We start from the raw sequence: 21144 nt of genomic DNA, 5'->3' as shown, positions 1-21144 counted from the left end.
ACGGCATTGCTCTGAAGACATAGTTTGTTCATCCTGGACGGTTTAATAGAGACCCACCAATGCTGGTTGATGAAATCCAGGGGCATGCCAGTCGCCCTCCCCCCCTCCCCAATTCTTCATCTGTAAGTTCTTTGGGGTTCCATTGCACATGTGCTTTGCTAGTAGGATAAAATAATTGTGTTTCTGGTTTCAAATATGAGTATTTGTACCTTTTAGTGACTATACACAGTTATTTTCCACTACGAGTATGAGGTCAACCTGTCATCCGGTGACAACCAACTATGGGGAGATCTACAAAAATGTTCTCCTCATTCCTCTCCAGGAGAGAAAAGATGAGACCTTCTTCCATATCCTATCTGTTCTTAGCAACCTTGACAACCAAATGGAAAAGTGTTTTCTCTCTGTCAAGGTAAACGTGGGCAGGAGAACCTCACTCCTACTGTGAAACAGTTTATTTTCTTTCCTCTGAGTAGTTAAAGTGCTTTTAAATTTGAGTTTCTCCAGCATGGAATTATTCTATATTCTCTTTTGAAAAGAGGAAAACAGGGTTAAAGGCCCTTTATTCTTGGTGATGGCTTCTCAAGCATTCATCACCCGGTCAAGAAAGAAAGCAGCAGACAGACGCAGGTCCGGATCTACTGGGATGAGTTAAACGGTAATAATAATAATTCTTGTCTCGAATTTCTCTGCTAAAGGACAGTGAAGAGCTAGAGCGAGCATTTGCTCTCTTTGGCATGCTCCTAACCATTTCCCTGGCTGAGCCCCTTTCAATGATGGCTTAGACGTTAGTGGGTACTGAGTGTCCCAGGCGTACAAGCATCTTACTGTATTGTCCCAATTGTTTATTGACTGGTCTGTTCCTGAAGCTTCCAGAGATGTAAATCTTAAGTCTGCTGCCATGACTCTTCTTGCTGTTAGATGGAGAAACTGATCTTACACATATCATATCATACATTTCTAGCGGAAAAAAAATATGGCACCCTTTGGAAATTTTTTGCTGTGGAAGGCATAAGGGGGGCACTCGGTCTTGCTGAGGGATTAGCTTGTTTCCCAGGGAAAATTGGTAAGAGGAAAAATAATGGCAAAACATCTTCAATATAAAATGATGGAGCCTCTGGGGTGTGTGTGTGTGTGTGTGTGTGTGTGTCTGTGCGCGCGCGCGCCCGCGTGTGCAGCATCCATGCAAGGCAAATATTCTACCTACCTCTGAGTTACTTTCTGTTCTTGTATGTTTTTGATTCAACACTTTTGGAAAGAACTTCACAAAGGGCTTCTAAAAGTCACAAGGAAGTGCCATGTACCGAGCCAGAATGGCCAAAACCAAAAACGCATAAGAAGATCATATGAGCCAATGCATGAGAGGATCATATGATCCAATGCATGAGAGGATCATATGATCCAATGCATGAGAAGATCATATGAGCCAATGCATGAGAAGATCATATGAGCCAATGCATGAGAAGATCATATGAGCCAATGCATGAGAAGATCATATGATCCAATGCATGAGAAGATCATATGATCCAATGTATGAGAGGATCAAATGAGCCAATGCATGAGAAGATCATATGATCCAATGCATGAGAGGATCAAATGAGCCAATGCATGAGAAGATCATATGATCCAGTGCATGAGAAGATTATATGAGCCAATGCATGAGAAGATCATATGATCCAGTGCATGAGAAGATCATATGAGCCAATGCATGAGAAGATCATATGATCCAATGCATGAGAAGATCATATGAGCCAATGCATGAGAAGATCATATGAGCCAATGCATGAGAAGATCATATGATCCAATGCATGAGAAGATCATATGATCCAATGCATGAGATCATATGATCCAATGCATGAGAGGATCAAATGAGCCAATGCATGAGAAGATCATATGATCCACTGCATGAGAAGATCATATGAGCCAATGCATGAGAAGATCATATGATCCAGTGCATGAGAAGATCATATGAGCCAATGCATGAGAAGATCATATGAGCCAATGCATGAGAAGATCATATGATCCAATGCATGAGAAGATCATATGAGCCAATGCATGAGAAGATCATATGATCCAGTGCATGAGAAGATCATATGAGCCAATGCATGAGAAGATCATATGAGCCAATGCTAGTTGCTTTTCAGGCTAGTCAAGGCTGTGCTGATCAAGACAATGTGGTTGGTATGAAGACAAACAGGTCAGTGGGACAGAGTTTCAAGGCTAGGTGTCACCTTTGGCTGACTTAAGGACAGGGTCAAGGCCAGGAACAAAGGATGGAATCTTCAGCTAGAACAATTGAATCAAAATACATAAAATGTTGTCCTCAGTCCTTAGCTTGTACCCCATGTGAAACAGAAAGATCACAGACTTTTACATAATTCGAAAAACAATGGCCAGTTACCTGATTTGTAGACTCTAAGGCAAAGCGAAAATTCACTTACTTTCCCTTGTTCAAATATTGCTGAGAGTGAGGGAACAGAGGGAGAGTGAGGGAACAGGGGAGAGTGAGGGAAGAGGGGGAGAGTGTGGAACAGAGGGAGAGTGAGGGAAGAGGGGAATAGTGAGGGAACAGGGGGAGAGTGAGGGAAGAGGGGGAGAGTGTGGAAAGGGGGGGAGTGAGGGAAGAGGGGGAGAGTGAGGGAACAGGGGGAGAGTGTGGGAAAAGGGGGAGGGTGTAGGAGAGAGAGGGAGGGTATGGGGGAGAAGGAGAGAGCGTGGGAGAGAGGAAAAGGGTGTTGGGGAGAGGGGGAGGGTGTGGGGGAGAGGGGGAGGGTGTGGGAGAGAGGGGGAGGGTGTGGGAGAGAGGGGGAGGGTGTGGGAGAGAGGGGGAGGGTGTGGGAGAGAGGGGGAGGGTGTGAGGGAGAGGGGGAGGTTGTGGGAGAGGGGGCCGGTATGGGAGAGAGGGGGAGGGTGTGGGGGAGATGGGAAGGGTGTGGGGGAGAGGGAGAGACAGGGAGAGTGTGGGGAGAGGGGGAGGGTGTTGAGGAGAGGGGGAGGGTGTGGGGAAGAGGGGGAGGTTGTGGGAGAGGGGGCGGGTGTGAGAGAGAGGGGAAGGGTGTGAGGGAGAGAGGGGGAGGGTGTGGGAGAGAGGGGGAGGGTGTGGGGGAGAGGGGGAGGTTATGGGAGAGAGGGGGAGGGTGTGGGAGAGAGGGGGAGGGTGTGGGAGAGAGGGGGAGGGTGTGGGGGAGATGGGAAGGGTGTGGGGGAAGAGGGAGAGACAGGGAGAGTGGGGAGAGGGGGAGGGTGTTGGGGAGAGGGGGAGGGTGTGGAGGAGGGTTTGAGGGATGGGGGAGGGTGTGGTGCAGGAGAGGTTCTGAATCCTACTTCCTTTGGTGAGTCAAAGTACGTGCCATGAAAGCAGACCTGCCTGGAAATAAGAAACACTTAGAGAAAACCATAAGAGAAAATATTTCTCGCCTTACATTAGAAAAAATGTCTTAGGTCCCTGTTGAAGTTTAATTGATGAACTTGACCTTGTTAAGATTAAAATATGAACAACTGATTTCCCCCAAAGAGACTGTTATGTGAACAGAACACAGACCAGAGATCAGGTGATAGTACTTGCCAAAACTAATAATGAATTTGAACTTTGCCCACTTGTTAGATTCTAGACAAAGTCCTCAGGTCTTAGTACAGTTGTGGAGAGAGACCACAGGACATGTATTTACCAAAGAGTATGTATTATAAACATAAGATATGAAAGTTCTACAGGCACTCATTAATATGCAAGTGTTAAGCCGAGAAGCCTAAATTTATTTATGGGCTGTCAGGCTTCACTAAATTTTATCCCCCACCCCTTGCCCTTTTTTTTCTAGCTTTAATATCAGAAATGAAATTCACCTACTTCTAATCCTTTAAAAATTTTCCCAAATAAGGCTCTTTTGAAAACCACATCTGCCCAGCTATGTTCGATAAACAAGGTCCTCCTTTCTAAGACTGGGCACACCAAGCAGCTGTAGTGTTTCCTAGGTGCACCTCAGCAAGCCTGGCTCATGCAAGCTTGCAGGAACCTGATAAAAGTAGCTTTGAAGCTAAACCTAAATCCCTCAGCTTGCTCTTTCAGATTAAGGGACATTCCAGCCAGAGACATCATACGATGTTCCATAAGGGTTCCCAGTGCCCTGAAAGTATGCATGTATTTCCTTCTGCGACCACTTCTAACAACTAGAGGAAACTAGGGCATGGAGACATGTGTTGCTGTATGTCTGAGCCCACCTTCTGGTCCCTCGTGAGCCTTGGAGAAAGAAGGATGGAGTCCTCAAGGGCTTGTAAGCTGAAGAGAACAATAGACTTGGGTGTCCTTCTAAACATAGGGGCACTGGAAATCCGGGTGGTAAGCTAGGGTCTGATGCACACTTAGAATGTCCCTCAAGACATCCGGGAAGATCTCTTCATCTGGAGGGCGGATGTATACACACCCACCACCAGCACTCCGTGATATTCAATGAATTGTTTTGTCCTAGATTTCCACCGAGTCTCTAGCACTTCCAGGGCAATGAGTTTGGGCTAGACTACCTCATTTTTACAGGTTCGAGCAAAACACATTTTTGTAAAAGGAAGAGGCACAGGCAAGCAATGGTTCTTCTCAAAGCAGTATCAACAACATAGCTTACAAAGAAATACACACACACACACACACACACACACACACACATATCACAAACGATAGTGTGCTCTGGTTTCATAGGCCCAAAGGCGCAAGATCATATTCATTAATCCCACTGTTTATGTTTTATGTAGCACTTCAAATTTTTATTGTTTTCATGCCTTCTGACCCTTCAAAAGAGGCATATAATATGGCCTCTGCCTTATCCAGAGACAGGGTTGGAGGGGGGTGGGGAGTCACATTTTTTTTCTGGGTGTTCTTCATCATCTGGTGAAGATCATTTCTCTGAACTCCTGCTCCATCGTGGTAACCCTACACTTCTACATTTAAGCCTTATCCTGTCACAAGCCCTGAAACTTTGACGTTTCACACAGGCAAGGTGCAGATCTCTGAGATAAAGCAAATTCAAGGTCTGTCACATATTTATGACTTTGCTCTTATTGTGGATAAGATGAACTTTTGATATATTGTGTGTGCTCTGGACATAGTGAGGGTTTCCTTAAAATGTGATAAAACACATGTATGCATGTATGCATGCATGTATATATATATATATATATATATATATATATATATGTTTGCATATTTCTTTTTCTAGCATCAAATGTGATGATTACAAGGGATAACAAATATACTGGCTTTTCCTCACCAGGACTGCCTCCCCCAACTTTCTATCTAAAGTCACGGAACATTCCCCTGTCCGGGTTTATATTAAGAACGTATAAGACTTTGAAAGGGAATACTACTTAGCAATTTGTAATTTTCTCAGTAAGTGTGGACGGAGGCTCTGTGTGCACAAAAGCAAAGGAGGATGTCATTTGTTTCCAATAATTAGGGACAGTGGCCTCTAAGGATTTAGAGAGGGGAAGATGGTTATATCCACCTATGAAACTGGTATTTAATAGTCCGTTCCTCATGTCATTAGGAAAAAGGAGAGCACTCTGGGAAATGTGGTGGCCAGATAGTCACAATGTACACACATGGCAAAACAAGCCAGCTGCCTGGTATGGACGGACAGCCGAGCTCTGGAAAGCAGAAGGGAGGAGCATGCAGCCCGACCCGGGTGGCCAGAGGACGTGAAGACCACATCTCTTTCGATTATCGGTGAAAATGAAGGCACCAGTCCGTGTCATGTATGGGAAGGGGAAAAAATATCTCGGGTTAATTCATCTCTAAGCGTGTCTAAAGGTGGGAGGGCTTTCAGACAGGGCTGGGGGAAAGCACTAAAAATTCATTTCTCGTGAGCTGTGAGGTTCATGCTCATTTGCCATCTGAAGAGCTTGGTTGTTTTTTTTTTTTTTTTTTTTTTTTGAAGAGGACATACAAGCAACACTTATTTTGAACCCTCGAAGGACTGATTTTCTGCTAACACATACACACACACATACACACCCTTAAAGGAACAGGCCTTGTAGCAGGGTGGGGCCTAATCAGGACCCCGGGGACTGGAGATGTGAACGTTAATATTTTGTAGCTATACAGGAACGCCTCTGGACTATTCTTATCTCCTTATTCAAATAGAGGTGCTCTGAAATATATGAAGCTGTGCATTAATGGCTTAAATTAAGTTACAGGTATGAATTTTACATAAATCAGATTAATATTATATGTCATGGTGGAATTTAAAACACTTCGTGTCCGTGCATTTTTAATTTTTGCTTGCTCTAATTTAACACCCGCTACGGATTGCATGTCTTAAGCCCACTTATGCATCTGGATAGGTCCAAGAAAAATCCACCACGATCTTGGATCTTCTTTTATGTGTATTTCCCTTCATCAGAAATCCTGCATTGGATCCAGCTTCCGGCCTTCTTTTCCTATCTTTTTCTTTTACTTGGCTTTCGCGAGCATACATATGCATACACACATACGGGAAGGCGACCCTCTTTCATTCCACCCTAAGAGCTCCGCAATTGTGCAAAGATGAATGATGATGCCGAGGGGGATAACGTAGACAAATGAACCAACGAGCTTCTTGAAAGCAAGCCCTTCTGAAAGCACTGGAATCTTGGGGACTGATGGCCTGGAGACTGAGCTCCCTGCCTTGAGGAGTGACAGGAGACCCACAAACAAGGCGCAGAGTCCCTCAGCAGCTTAGGCCCGTGGAGAATGCATTCCAGCCAGCGCATTCCCCTAGTTCTTCGTAGGAACTTCTCTTTCTCTCTCTCTCTCTTCCCCTCCCTTGGGCACTCTCCATCCTGGCCCGTCTCCCACCCAGCTCTCATTTTCTCAGATCCCCCTCCCACAGCGTTGACGGAATGGAGTGTCCTTCCCATTGGCCCGAGCGTCATTCCCCAAGGTGGCACTGTCTTCCTGATTGGCTGGTCACTCCAGACCCCCCGCCCATCCCCGCACTCCGGTTGCCCAGCGCCCCGCCCTCGCCGCCTCCCTCCGCGCCACCGCCCGCGCGCCCAGCTCGCCCGCGTCCGGTTCTCGTGGCGACCCGGCCTGCGCGCTGGCCCCGCCCCCAAGGCGCGCGGCTCTACAAATACTGCTGCGCCGGGAGCCCAGCGACGCGGTTGAGCTGGTAGGTGCGGTTGGAAGTCGTTACTTCGAGGTCGGGGGGAGCAGTCACCGGCTAGGGGAGCTCGGGGGGCAGCGATCCACCTTAGTCGGAGCTCGGAAGGGAACGGCTCAGGGGCCAGGGTAGGCTACTTTATTTTTTTTCTCACCGGGCTTTTGATTTTTCTTGTCTTTTTCTTCGGGCCGAGTGTCGCTCACTATAAACTAAGATCCCCCTTGCCAAAACCCCGAGCAGCTCTCCGGTCGATTTCTGGAGCTCGGGGCCGCCGGGTGCTATAAGCGCCGGACGCGCAGGCGAGGGAAGCAAAGCGTATCGCGGGCGGGGACCCGGAGCTCTCTCTCCCGCTTGTTCCCCAGCGGGTCCTCTCGCACAGGGCGCAGGAAGCGCGCGATGAAGGCGGTGAGCCCGGTGCGCCCCTCGGGCCGCAAGGCACCGTCGGGCTGCGGCGGCGGGGAGCTGGCTCTACGTTGCCTGGCGGAGCATGGCCACAGCCTGGGTGGCTCGGCAGCCGCCGCCGCCGCCGCGGCAGCAGCGCGCTGCAAGGCGGCCGAGGCGGCGGCCGATGAGCCGGCGCTCTGCCTGCAGTGCGATATGAACGACTGCTACAGTCGCCTGCGGAGGCTCGTGCCCACCATCCCACCCAACAAGAAAGTCAGCAAAGTGGAGATCCTGCAGCACGTTATCGACTACATCCTGGACCTGCAGCTGGCGCTGGAGACGCACCCTGCTCTGCTGAGACAGCCGCCACCGCCCGCGCCACCGCTCCACCCGGCCGGGGCTTGTCCCGTCGCGCCACCGCGGACCCCGCTCACCGCGCTCAACACTGATCCGGTGAGAAGCCTCCGCGGGCGCCCTGGGCATCGCGGGGAAGGTGGTGGGGCGGCGAGATACGGGTGGTCTTCCTGCTCTCAGGGAATGACAGCGGCTTCTCGGGTCTCCGCGGGGAGCCGCCTGCTGGGCTTGGTGATCGCTGGTCCCCGAGCCGAAAGCGGTTGGGACTCGGGAGTCTTGTGTCTCCGGAGCGTCCCTGGCATCACAGGAGGCTTCCCCAGCTTTGGACTGGGGTGGGGACTCTGCTCGCTGCCTTTTCCCAGGACGGCTCCCGGGTGGTGGCGACAGTGTGGTGTGCTCACTCTAATCTTTCCTTTGGTGTTGGGTTGCTGTTCCAGGCCGGCGCCGTGAACAAGCAGGGCGACAGCATTCTCTGCCGCTGAGCCGCGCTGGCCAGGTGAGCGCTCAGGTCCCGGACTGGGTAGTGGACCACCAGGCTCGCACCTCCCCAGGGGTTGCCGGTGCCAGGCACCGCTGCGATCTTTGTCCCCTAGCATTTCGAAGTCTAACACTACCCCCGCCCGTCGACACCCACACCTCTTCCACCCAGTTAGCGAGACAGTCCACTTAGCTTTCCAACTCTGCGGAGCCTCATCGGCTGAGGTCCCCGCCGCCTGCGTCCCTCTCTACCTGTGACCGACAGGCTCTGCTGATCTCCTGTATCTCTTGAGAGGGCATCCCAGTGTCCCGAGGTGTCCCAACCTTCCTCCCTACCCTTCATCCCCAGTTGAGCGGCCTGACATCCACAAAGAGGGATGCGGGCAGAGCGCCCCGAACGCGGCCCTTGGCCTTCGCCAGCCCGCATTTGCCTCCTGGGCGCTTGGCTGAGCTGCGGGCTGAGGGTGTTGCCTGACCCGGCGGTTTGTTTTGGGTTGTTAATCATGCATGTCTTGAGTTTGGTCGGTGGCGCCAGTTAGTCTGCAGCGAGAAGGTTCACACACCCCCTCTATTCATTCCTCTTCCACAGGTGTGCGGCTGCCGAGCACCAGCGAGCCAGGAGCCCTAGAAAGGGAGGGCCAGAGCAGAAATTAAGAGAAAAAGGCCACCGGAGGAGAGGGGGCAACAAACCTTCAGCAAATCTAGAAACCTTGTCTCATCTTGTCATTCCAAAAAAGAGAGAGAGAAGGGGAAAAATAATAATAAAACTTAAATTCACTTTTACTTTTTTGCACGTTCACAAGCATTCACCGTACGTATTCTCTTTAGTTTTTTTTTTCTTTTAATAACCGCTGTGAATTGTACATTTCTGTGGTTATTTTTTATCACCCTTTTGGAGGTGCAGTTAAACTTTGAAGCTTAAGTATGACAAGACTGCTAAGTAGAAGACCAATAGTGAATCCAACTTTAGAGGTTACATTGTGACGAGCGAACTGTTTTTGTTTTTGAAGCTTTACTAATATACCAGAGCATTGTAGATATGTTGTTTTACATCTATTGTTTAAAATAGATGATTATAACCGGGCGGGGAACTTTTTCTCTGCAAGAATGTTACATATTGTATAGATAAGTGAGTGACATTTCATACCCTGTATATATAGAGATGTTCTATAAGTGTGAAAGTATATGCGCTTTAATAGACTACTGTAATTATAAGATATTTTTAATTAAATATTTTTTGTAAATATTATGTGTGTGTTTTTTAAATCTATGGGAATATTTCTTTTGGAAAATTGTTTTTCAGCTCCCTTGCAGAGCTCTTAATATCTGGATGTTTTCTGTTTGGCCAGGCTGTTGGGTTTTTGTTTTTTTTTTTTTTTTTTTGCCCAGTGTCCAGTATCTGAGGCTCAGAAGTAACAGCTCTCCAGTACTGGTTTTGCATGATTGCATGAGATGTTCGATCACAAAATAAACCTGTTATGAGTCCTTTCAAATGTGCTTTTTTAAAAAAATGTAGATGAAAACCTTTGTATTTGAAGTGTACATGTTGAAAGACGTACCTTATCGGGTTTTAAGTACAGGGTTTTACAGTGTAATATATAAATAAGTGTGTGGGCTTTTTTTTTGTTTGTTTGTTTTTGAACTGAGGTCAAAAGATAGATTCTGAGTGAATTTGCATATAGGATGGAGAAATGCTTGGACCTTTAAGGAGTCTACAGAACTGTTGTCTTTTCAAAATGAAAGTGTTCGTCCTTCATTTTACACTAAAGCATAATGTCATGAAGTTTCATATCTGTACAGATTATTTAAATCATAGAAATAAAAAATGTTCTCTGCTTGCTACCAAAGGACAAACTCTTGGAAACAGACATTTTTTCTGCCCTCCTCCCTCCAAAGAATATAATAGGTATCAGTAGGAGAAAAAAAGAAAAAAAAAAAGAATCATACTGGAAAAATCTTTCAAGAAGGAATGAAAGTCGATCTTCAAACAGTAACTTAAGTAGACCAAAAATTCCGATGACCGCATCTAGATTATTTTTCTATGAAAATGATTTTCACTATAGTGATGTCAGTCACCACTAAGCTACTGTCCAATTCCATGTGATGTGTAACTTTTACATGTGAAAATTAAAAGTAGATTTATCTGTCTTGTACTGTGACTTCTGATGTGATTTCTTAAACGCTATAGAATTGATTAAGGACCCTTCTTTCCTCCTGGTAAAATCATAAATTCTAGGTGAGCTGAGAACTCCAGGGTTTATGGACATCACACATTTATTGTAATTGGTATTTTTCATACCAGTTAGATGGAATTTTTAAGAGTGGGAGAATTAAGTAGGATTTAATTGGGAGCTTTGTAAATAGTGAACTGTGTATAAACGTGCTCTGTTTGATTTTTAAAAGGAAAAGGATTTGTTTCAGATTATACAAGAATAAAAGCATTATAGGCCCAAGGGACTTTTTAGGAAGTCAAAGTCAAATATTTATGGGGATCTGAAATGTCACCGTCCCTAGCTGTCAGCTAGGGGGTACCTCAACAGAAAGTGTCAAAATGAGTGTGAGGTTAAAATTTCATCGAGTGTTTCTGTAAAACCTGTGTCAGCCTGTCCGCCTCCCACCCAGGGCTTGCCCCTCGGGTCCTTCTATGGTCCGCTATATTTAGGATTTTGGTGTTGAACCTTATAAAGTCAAAGGGCTGCTTTTGGATGAGGTTTGTGCTTGGTTGTTTTATATTGTTCATACTTCTCGTACATCAGGAAGAAAGCACCAGACCACTGGTGGAATTCTGGATCTCAAGAATTCTAAGAACCGCATACTTTGTTATTAAAAAAGGCATAGTTCCTCCTTTTCTCTGGCAGTTTAATTTCAGAGGGATGTGTCACGTGTGTGCCCTTCTCTGGGACGGTGCATTTGTCATGCCTGACTGCTGAACCCTACCTAAGCTGTTAGGCAGAGTTTAAAACTACATTGCTGGACTCTGAATCTTAGAAAAAAGAAAATGTTTGTATGGTTCTGCTGTTAGAAGAGAGATTGGTGTATAAATTTATATTTGCGAATGCAAAAACCCACTGGGGGGGAAATGCAGAGATCCTGTTCTTGAGAGTTGATTTTTTTCCCTTGGCCCACTGAAGCAGCATTTGGCATCTCTAAAGAAATACAACCATTGCTGATTAAATGATGAAAACCAAGTGTCCTGAGCAGTAATAAAAGATGCCACGTTCTATTAAGATGTTGCCTGTTTCCTAACCAGGCAACCAGATAATAAAAACATTTAAAGTCTTTTATCCAGATTGTTCTACTTATGCAAATATTTAGCTTAACAAAAGAAAATGTCCTGGCCTGGTTTGGGCAGAGTTTCATGGTATAGGCAAAACCAAAGAATAAGGTTCATTTAAAACCCTGGAAGGAAAAGAAATATCCCCCCACTGTGAATGTTATTTCTAAAGTTGTTTATAAAATCCTGGCATCTCAGACATCTTAAGATAAAACAATATATACATTTCCATTTGAAAGAACTGATTTTGGTATTGTACAACTCTTCCTCAAGTTCATTGTCAACTCTAACAGCATTTTAAAAACTTTAAAGACATTTTTGATTCATCCCCCCACCTCTAGCCTGTTGTATTAGATGCCTCCTGTACTAATAAATCAATCTTCACTGAAGTTTGTGGTTTTTCATTGACCTGCACTGAGCTATGCAGTTTTTCATGATCAGGAACAGTCCCTCGATGAATCGTCTCAGTTATGTACCATGTTCCTTACCATGGGGTGAAAAGTGTGACTTTAAAGGGGTGATGCGATGTGAATGGGAAGAAAATCTAGTCTGAATCGGGGAGCTTCCCTACTAGATAGTGTCTGTGAACATGACGGGAACCAAGAGATCCTAAACCCAAAGGTGGTGGTATCCAAAGGCTAGATCCAAAAAAAAAAAAAGTACATATTGGTCACAGAAAGAAATTATTCTGCAGTAGTACAGAGTCGAATCAAACTGCCTTTTCCTTTCTAGTTGGTACATATTAATTATATACATGTTAATCAGCCCACATAGCCTTTGGGTCTCCACGGGGCCAAGCCCCTACCCTCCAGGCTTATGAGGAAGCGAAGCCTTCCCACTGCTACTGTGTTAAGTCCAGGAAATTAATTTCAGCCTCTGAGTGAATCTTAATAGGGCTGTCCCTAGTAGGCTTCAGACCCACATGGCTTCTATCATTATAAGCCATGATATTCTGCTAAAGTATCGGTTTTATTAATTAGAACCACTGCCCCCAAGACTGTCAAACTGATTTTATGTCCAGCTGTACCTAAAACAATATTCAGTGCACATGTTCAATGACAGAGACACTATTTACAAATGGGAACCAATTTATTGAGGGGTGACAACCTGGGGTCTCACGGGCTTACTTGGAACCACTCAAAATCTTGAGAGTGAAATTTTTCCTAGTGTGTTTGCGTTCAAGTTTACTTCTTAGCCCTGTTCTTTCAAAATAAATAACTCTGTTAAGTACTAAAACTTGGGTCTGGACCACCTTACCAGTCCTTGCACATGAAAATGAAGTGATTCATATCAGGAAATTTCTCTTAGACTGCTGTCACCAAGCATTTCATATTTAAGCACAAAGCAGGATTAAAAACAACCCCCAAAACCAGGTAAATCAACTACGTTTAGAAAATCCTAGGATGCTGTTTAAACCTTGCAGGTAATCTCAAGAAAGATAAAGGGAAGGAAGACGCTCTGCTTTATCGTCAGAGAAAGTCCAGGAAACAGCAAACTTAAGGACAGAAAGCAAGGATATGACTTTAGCAGCCAGCCTTGATGGCCACAGACTCAGGCTCACCGCCGAGGCTGGCTGCATTTGAAACAGAGGAGGCTCCCTAAGGTTGAAGGATACCTATGTTTTTTCTTATGGTCCATAGTAGCTTGAAAATTGTTTGATGGAACAAACTGTCTTATTCAGACAGCTCCCTCCCCGGAGTCCCCCTCACTCAGTCCTTTTCCCTTCCACCTGAGCTTCCCTCTGGTCTATCCTGCCCCTGAGAAGTAATAGATTTGAAATGATCTTCCCTAGAATTGCTCTTCTTCTGGATTCCTTATCTTGATTGGTGGAACTCTTTATGGGTCAGAAATCTGAGGAAAGAACTCTATCATAAAAACGGCTCCTGGAGCTGATGTCTCAGGGTCACCTCTGCTACTTCCATTCAAATCTGGAATCAGTATCACTCCCTGCGATCACTCTCTCTGTGTGTGGGGGTTTTGCCCACACGTAAATCTGTGGACCACTTGTAAGCCTGTGTCCTGGAAGCCCTCTCCCTCCCAAAAAGAATGGTGTCCGGTCTCCTGGAACTGGAGTTACAAATGGCTGTGAGCTCTATGTGGATGCTGGGATTAGAAGCTGGGTCCTCTGGAAGCTCAGCCTGCGACCTCATCCCCTGAGCCATTTCTGCAGAGCCATCTCCTGAAGTCTGTCTCATCCCTTTTCCTCTTTGCTCCAACCACTCGTTGTGGCATGTGGATGAGTTGGAAGCTACAGGCTCCTCTCTTCCCTCTTCTGTCCCCCCACCCCCGTGGGGAAATGTCCAGCTTCCTGTGTCAGCTTAGCTGATCATCCAGGCACTAAATGAGTCCTTGCCATGCTCATTTATATAATTATATAATTCAATTGGTAGAGTGCCCGCCCGGTACGACTAAAGCCCTTAGTTGAGTTTTCCACATAATCTTCAGCACCAGTTAATTGGGTCTAGTAACTCATGTTTGTAATCCAAGCACTTGGGAGACAGAACCAGGGGTGGGGGCGTGGGGGTGGGGGTGAGGATCTGTAGTTCAAGTTACATAGTGAGTTCAAAGCCAGCCTGGGATACATGAGACACTGTCTCAACTATGATGGTGGTGGTAGTGGTGATTCTCACCAGTCCTTTCTGTCCCCCAGTCCTTACAGTCATTGTGCACACATTTTATGTACCTAAGATCTTATCCTGTATCTGTTAACTCAGCTTACCTTCCAAATCTTGACAGAGTATGATTGATCCCCAATTGTTACAGCAAGATCAGACCAGGGAAAGGTATACCTGGAATGTATCTTCTGTACTGTAAGGGTGGGGGACAGAAGACACACACCCTGCTAGCCCAACCAGCTAAGTCAACCTGATCTATGGATGCTCTTTTATGCTTCCTTTCTTTCCACACAGTCTTACCCTTGTCTGGACCCCCAATCCCCAACTCCCAGCCCTGGATATTAACGTCCCAACTATCAAGATTCAGATGCTGCCTCTTTTGGAAAAAAAAAAAAATTTCCCTCACCCTGCCAGTTAGCGGTTGCTTCTTAGTCCATCTTATCATTATTTTCATGTGACCAAGTACATGCTAAGACTCCTGACCTTCCGAGGATTGCACAACACAAGTGCCAGCTCGGTCCCAGCAAGTCTAGCAAATTCTTTGCAGCTCAGAACTGCAGAGGAGAGATTGTCATTATCGAAAAGCCTTTGGCTGCCTCCAACATGGAAGACAGATAAGCGTGTGTGTTCTTGAGAATGGAGCTGCAGGCAGGGGGTTGGAAGGAGACACTGAGAAGGGGAGACAAGAGGAAGAACAGATCCTGTATCCTCAGTAGAAACAGGCTTCCCTGATTCAAGTTAGGGTAAGTAGTCAGAGTCACACAGAGCCTAGCTGAAACTGCAGGGCAAAGTGGGGAAGGGCAAGCAATGGATGTGGCTGTAATGGAAGCTTCAGGCAGGGGAAATCCCCCCCCCCATCTCTCTTCCTCCCTCTTCTGCAGCAGAGAATAGTAGTGTATGCCTTCGACCCCAGCATTAAGGAGAAAGAGGTAGGCAGACCTCAGTAAGGTGGAAGCCTCCTGGTTTATATAGAGAGTGGGAGAACAGCCAGGGTTTGCAGAAAGGACCTGTTTCAGAAAAACAAAAAACCAAAACAAAAACAACAAAACAAAACAAACAAAAAACTGAGAAGGGGTAAAACTTCACAAGCATCAAGAACCACCAAGGGGGTCTTGATATGTGTAACAGGTAGATCAGAGGTCAGCATGAGGGATTGTCAAGGGTCTCTTGATGAACGTGGAAGCTTACTGGTTGAGTAGATTAGCTTGCCAAAAAATTCCAGGGATCCAGACGCCTTATGGGGACCTGATCTCGGGTCTCTGAGCTGATGCAGAAAGTCCTTTAACAAGTGAGCTCTCTCCCTCCCAAGGGAGTCTCTGGATGGGACCCAGGGACAGTTCAAGTATCAAGTGCTGGCTCCTTTGTAGCCTTGGTTTTTAATCTGGTCTTTCTTTGAGTGGAAGTGATCATAATAACCTCCTATACCTTCACACTAAAGCACACTACTTGCCAAGGAAGACACAAAAGGATGGGCAAAGACACCACCCTCTCCTACATACGTCTTTCCAAGTTATTACCATCTCTCATTGCATCTACGGCATAACCATACAGGCAGCTTCAACAACCAAGTTTTAATAGTGATGACACTCTTCTAAAAAACACATTCAGAAAAAAAAATCATATTGCCTTTCCTATATTAAACCACCCTAAGGCATTGCCTAACTAACCCAGCATGGAAACACCAGCTAAGCGGTTCTACCTGAACTACTGTGTTTGCTACTACCTGACACGGGACTACTGAATACACACAAGCCATGTGTATTGGGATGTGCTATCATTTGTCATCACATTTACTGGAAGCTCACATGTTTAATGGATAGAGAAGGGAAAACCCTTGCCTGGTGGGAAAACAGGCATAAGCGGAAATAGAAGACATGGGTTTGTATGACGCATTCACTAGATACGCACAGCAGTGATTTCAAAAGTGTGCGAACACACTTGAGGGAGTTCAGCTTTCTTGATGCAGAGACCCTTTTGTGGTGCCTTTCCTACTCTTCAAATAGCCATGATGCTCTCTGTGCACAGTCCTCAGTATCTTAAACACTACAGTACAAGACAGATTTGAAGAAAGTCAATACAAAGGGTCCGGGCAAGCCAGAACTTCGGTCCTAAGAAAGCTAAGAAGCCCTGCTTTCTTCAGGGTTCCTCGTAGGAAGCTGGGGGAGGGGCTGTGTCAGTTGATTTTGCTCTGGAAGGTCAGGTTCAGTGCTTACCTATGTTTTGATCTGTTTCCTGGTGTATGGCTAAATGCTCATAACCTGCACAGTGACTAGTCTATTTACATTCTTCTGGTGGAGAAGCAAGGTTGAAAGACAGAAACAAAACTAGAGAGGTGAGCCACGTGACAGCTGAGAAACTGGGTAAGAAGCAGGTGTGAAGACCCACACCTGTCATACTAGTACTTGGGAAGCAGATGGGAGATTTCCAGGAGTTCAAGACCAGCCTCAGCAAGTTCATAACCATCCTGGAACTAAGTGAGACCCCCGCCTCCCATCTCAAAATCAAAAACAGAATTAACAGGCTAAAGTGGAAAATCGAATCAAAAACTGTATTCTTAAGGGCTGAGAATAACCTCTTACTCTCTTACAACTGATGTTGAGAATTACTTGGCATTTTGGGGTCCTTATGTATAGTAAATTCAACAGAGAGATGAAGGTGAGTATCAATATTTATGAGTCCACGGTGTCCGATGCAGCATTCCAGCGAGTCATGGAGCAGAGGCATTATGAAAAAATATCAAAGTCCCACATTGTACTGAGAGCGAAACTAAAGCCGTGCCCTTTGTAAGGGCTGCTGGAGTAACTCAAGGCCCTCGAACTGGAGATCCATAAACTTCTTCTCTCCTCCAGGGGCACCAGGCAGGTTCTACACATATGTACATTCAGACAAAACACCCATACACATAAAATAAAATAAATTTAAAAGTATTTCTTTTAAAGCTCTGGCCTCCCTTTCTCAGCAGAAAAATCTTTAACTTAAAAAAAATATGTTTACACTATCAGAATTCATTTTTTTCTTTTCTTCCCTAATTTCTCTTCCTCCTCCTCCCTCTCTGTTCCTCTCTCCTTTTTAAAAAGCCCTCTCTGTGCTCTTATATTATACATTCGGTTTTCTGAAAGACTCTTTTCTTTCATACAAACACAGCAAGAACAGCCATCCCCCTGCCTCCTCACTCAGTATAGGGCTTTGCCCCAAGAGAACGACACTATTTTGCACAATAGCAAGCAACTCTAGAGACCAAGGGCTGCACTGTTTTTGTTGTATTTGTTGTTTGTTTTGTTTTGTGGTGGGAAGGGATTAAAAACTGCACAAATGCTGCATGAGTCAATCCTGAGGTCCTTAGAGCCCCACAGACCCTACCAATTTGCTGATCAGCTTGGACTTCCAATTTCCTGCCCTGTGAGAAACCCATACAGTGTCATCCCCCTGCCTCAGCACTTCAGAGACTATGCTCATGCTTGTGGACCTGTGTTCTTGCCAAGTCTAGGTTTCATTATCACACATACAAAGGGAACCCTTGGCTGTCCAGTGCCTATTAATTCTGCTCCAGAGTGACTGTTTAATATTAAATTAGCCCAGAACTTTAAGGCATGCTTCCCAAAATCTTTTGCGCAGTGTCAGGTGTGTATCTAGACATACAGTGTCTAACTTGCTATAGAGTTTGCTATCACAGTAGCTTTGAGGTTGTAAAAAAGAAAGAAAGAAAGAAAGAAAGGAAGAAAGAAAGAAAGAAAGAAAGAAAGAAAGAAAGAAAGAAAGAAAGGAAGAAAGAAAGAAAGAAAGATAGATAGATACATAGGGAACAAGCATATTTTCCCAGTTTGTGATCAGAACTCTCCACAATTCTAATAATTCACCCTGTTGATGAAATGTTTAACAAATTTCAATTATTTATCAAGAAATGAAAACTCCACTAAAAACACATAAAGGGCGCAACTTTCAGAGGCAGCATCTAAACTGCTTGTTAAATAGTCTAATCTTTTCTGAGTAGGTTAAGGTGATTCTACAGTGCTGAGTGAGAGAAAGGAGTAACTCAGAACCGGGCCGAATTAAAACACCAAAACCAAAAACAACGAAACCCCACTACCACCACCAAGTTCTGAGGAGCTCGGGAGCCTTTCACAGGCAGCTTGAGATTTGTCTGGACTGTAAGATCCCATTTGGATCACTCTTTCTCCCCTGCTTAAGGAGGAGCTGCATTTGGGATCCACACCCAAAGTCACCTCACTCAGGGAACTGCATTATAAGGAAGTCCTGGTGATATAGAGATGACCCCACGGGTCTGAGCTAAGATTGTGTTCGGGCAGGACATGGTGGCACAAGCCTTTGCATTGGAGAGGCAGAGGTAGGCGGATCTCTAGGACAGCTAGGGCTACACAGAGAAACACTGTCTCCAAAACCAAAACAAAAAACCCAACAATAACAATTAAAGATTGTGTTTACAACTTGAGGTCTCAGAGGCCTTTTCCCAGTCTTTGCTATGCCATCTCAGGCTCTTTAAAAGCCCAGCCCTGGGGACACCGGACATGTCCTTCCTGTCCCAGACTCTTTCCTGAAAGTGCACTGACTCTCCTGGATTCTCCCCCTCGGGTGGATCTTACTGGGTAGAAAGCCTCTGCCAAGAACAGACTCTGTAGGGGGCCCTGTTCACTGCGGAGACCACGCGGAAGCAATCACAGGACAGCAGAGGCAGCCCGGCAGCCTTTGCCCCTCACACTGGCACTTGACACCACTTTGGAGACAGCACCAGCCCTCCGCAGGCTGGAAGGTGGGGGATGGGGAAAGGGAGTCTGCCAGGACAAACAAGGTCTTCACTCGCTTCTTTCAATCCCATGAATCACCTACCTGCTTTTCAAGCCCGTGGGACCGGAAACATTTCTGGCAGGGTGATCGCTAGGGTTCCACGAGTTTTGAAAAAGACCCCCGGCTCCCTGAGCGGGCATTCCTCAGGTGACACACTTGCTGGGTCCTTCAGGCAGTGAGTGTAGGTTATCTGCTGCCCTCTTTTGAATTTTAGAGTACACTGCACGCAGAAATAGGGCCTGTTGCCCGAGAGGTCTTTACCCCCCACTGTGTGAGGCAGCTTCCCTTTAGCCAGTTCAAGCTGGAATGAGCTGGAACTCTCCCTTTGAGTGGGGTCTTCTTTGTCACTGTCCTAAAGTGAATGTCAAACGCATTTCCGAAAGCAGTAAAGGGCTCAAAAGACACGTGACATCCTTTTTTTTTCCAGCCTTATTGACATATAATTGACAAATGATATATTCAAGAAATGCAACTTGATTTTCTACATATTATTGTGAAGTGATCACCACAATTAAGCTAATGTGTGTGTGTGTGTGTGTGTGTGTGTGTGTGTGTGTTGGGGGTGTGCTAGTGGTGTCAGGGTATAGTTGGTCATGCATGTATGGTGTGTGTGTTGTTTATGTGGGGGTAAGGTGTAAATATTTTTTGTGTGTGATGTGTGTGAGGTGTGTACATAGATATGAATAGGTGTCTGATAGGTACATAGGTGTCTGTTGGGGAATGTCATTGGCATGTAAAATGTAGGAATGTGCTTGGTATGTGTGTTAATCAATGTATATGTACAGTGTGTGTGAGATGTAGGGGGTAAGTGTACATTGGTGTAAATGTGTCTGTTGTGTGAGCATACGTGTCTCTCTCTCTCTTTCTGTGTGTCTGTGTGAGTGTGTGTCTCAAACCCAGGTCATATGAAGAAGACTGCCATCAAGCTTTGTGATATCAATTCCAGGTTTGTTTTCTAACAAGACTCCATTTTGCTCACTCTTTTGTTCCTACCCAAAGACACAGAACTCTGAAAAGCTACAGTTGGGACCATGGCCCAGATTGTTTAGAACTGGATCGTGTAGAAGTCTGAATAGCAATGCCAACGAACATGGCCACCATGGGCACATCAGTTCCCCAGAACCTACCTGTCCCACAAAGCAGAAGCTTCAGACTCTTTGACCAAAGAATGTTGGTCATTTTCTTAGATACAGAAAATATAGTATAAGTCTATACAATGGAGTTTATTCAACCAGGAAGAGGACCAAAATTAAGCTGTTCGCAAGAAAATGTATGGCTAAATAACAGTGGCAAGCTCCATTTTTTATGAATTTTAGCTTTCAAAATTCCATGTGTAAATGGGACCATGTTTGCTTTCCTATCCATGGCTCATTCCACTAAATGCATTGTCTATCTGGCCGTACTCTCACAAAGAAATAATCCCCTTCTATTTTATTTTTTAAGACTATTATTCTGATCTATGCATTCAGATACAAATACATGACACATTGTAACTCTCCATCCATCTACCAAAGCCTTGTTTCTCTACCACGGCTACTGGGTTTAAACTCTTTTTTTGACTAACTACTTCATCACCCAGAAGTCCACCCCCTTTGGCCTGATCTACCTTTTCTGCCTAAATACCCACAATACAGTTTAGTGAGCAGGATCCTAAAAGAATAGGCACACTAGCAGACACTTCATAAGCCTTTCCAAATGGTACTGTTTGTCCTTCCATGACAGAAGCAGACTGAGACCCTCACAGGGTTAACAGGGTCTCGAAGATGTGGAGGGGCCTTGCAGAAAGCCCAGTAACACAGCTCCAACCCGCCCTCTCCCCTCTCCACCAGCTGCTCTCTGTTCTCCCAGAGCTCCTTCCCCAGGCCCTTTCTGATTGTAGCTGCCCCCTCTCCCCTCATGCCCCGCCCCGTCTCTACAACTTCCCTATACCAAAGGAGTTCATGGAACAGGAAAAAAAGAATGCTCTTGGGAGACAAAATATGGCAGAAGATTGTCACCCTCACGTCTCAATTTTTTAGGATTTAGAGAGCAAGGAAATGGCAACCATATATTGCTGGGGAAAAAAATCACAAGAGGACCATGTCTCCTTTTAAAATTGTTTTGCTGATTTACATCC

At 45.5% G+C, this 21144-nt stretch overlaps 1 protein-coding gene across 1 annotated transcript; it reads left to right on the top strand.

Moving 5' to 3' along the window:
• Window positions 1-7171: 7171 nt before the first annotated feature.
• ID4 (inhibitor of DNA binding 4) lies at window positions 7172-9713 on the top strand. Its single transcript, XM_080931143.1, has 3 exons — window positions 7172-7958; window positions 8297-8355; window positions 8926-9713. The coding sequence occupies exons 1-2, from the start codon at window positions 7518-7520 to the stop codon at window positions 8339-8341; spliced, it is 486 nt and encodes a 161-aa protein (XP_080787269.1). The 5' UTR covers window positions 7172-7517; the 3' UTR covers window positions 8342-8355; window positions 8926-9713.
• The last annotated feature ends 11431 nt before the right edge of the window (window positions 9714-21144 follow it).

This window comes from Micromys minutus, assembly GCF_963924665.1.
Source record: "Micromys minutus genome assembly, chromosome: 1".
NCBI classification, from domain to species: Eukaryota; Metazoa; Chordata; class Mammalia; order Rodentia; family Muridae; genus Micromys; species Micromys minutus.
Note: the sequence above shows the minus strand (reverse complement) of the source record. Positions and strands in the feature narration are given on the sequence as shown.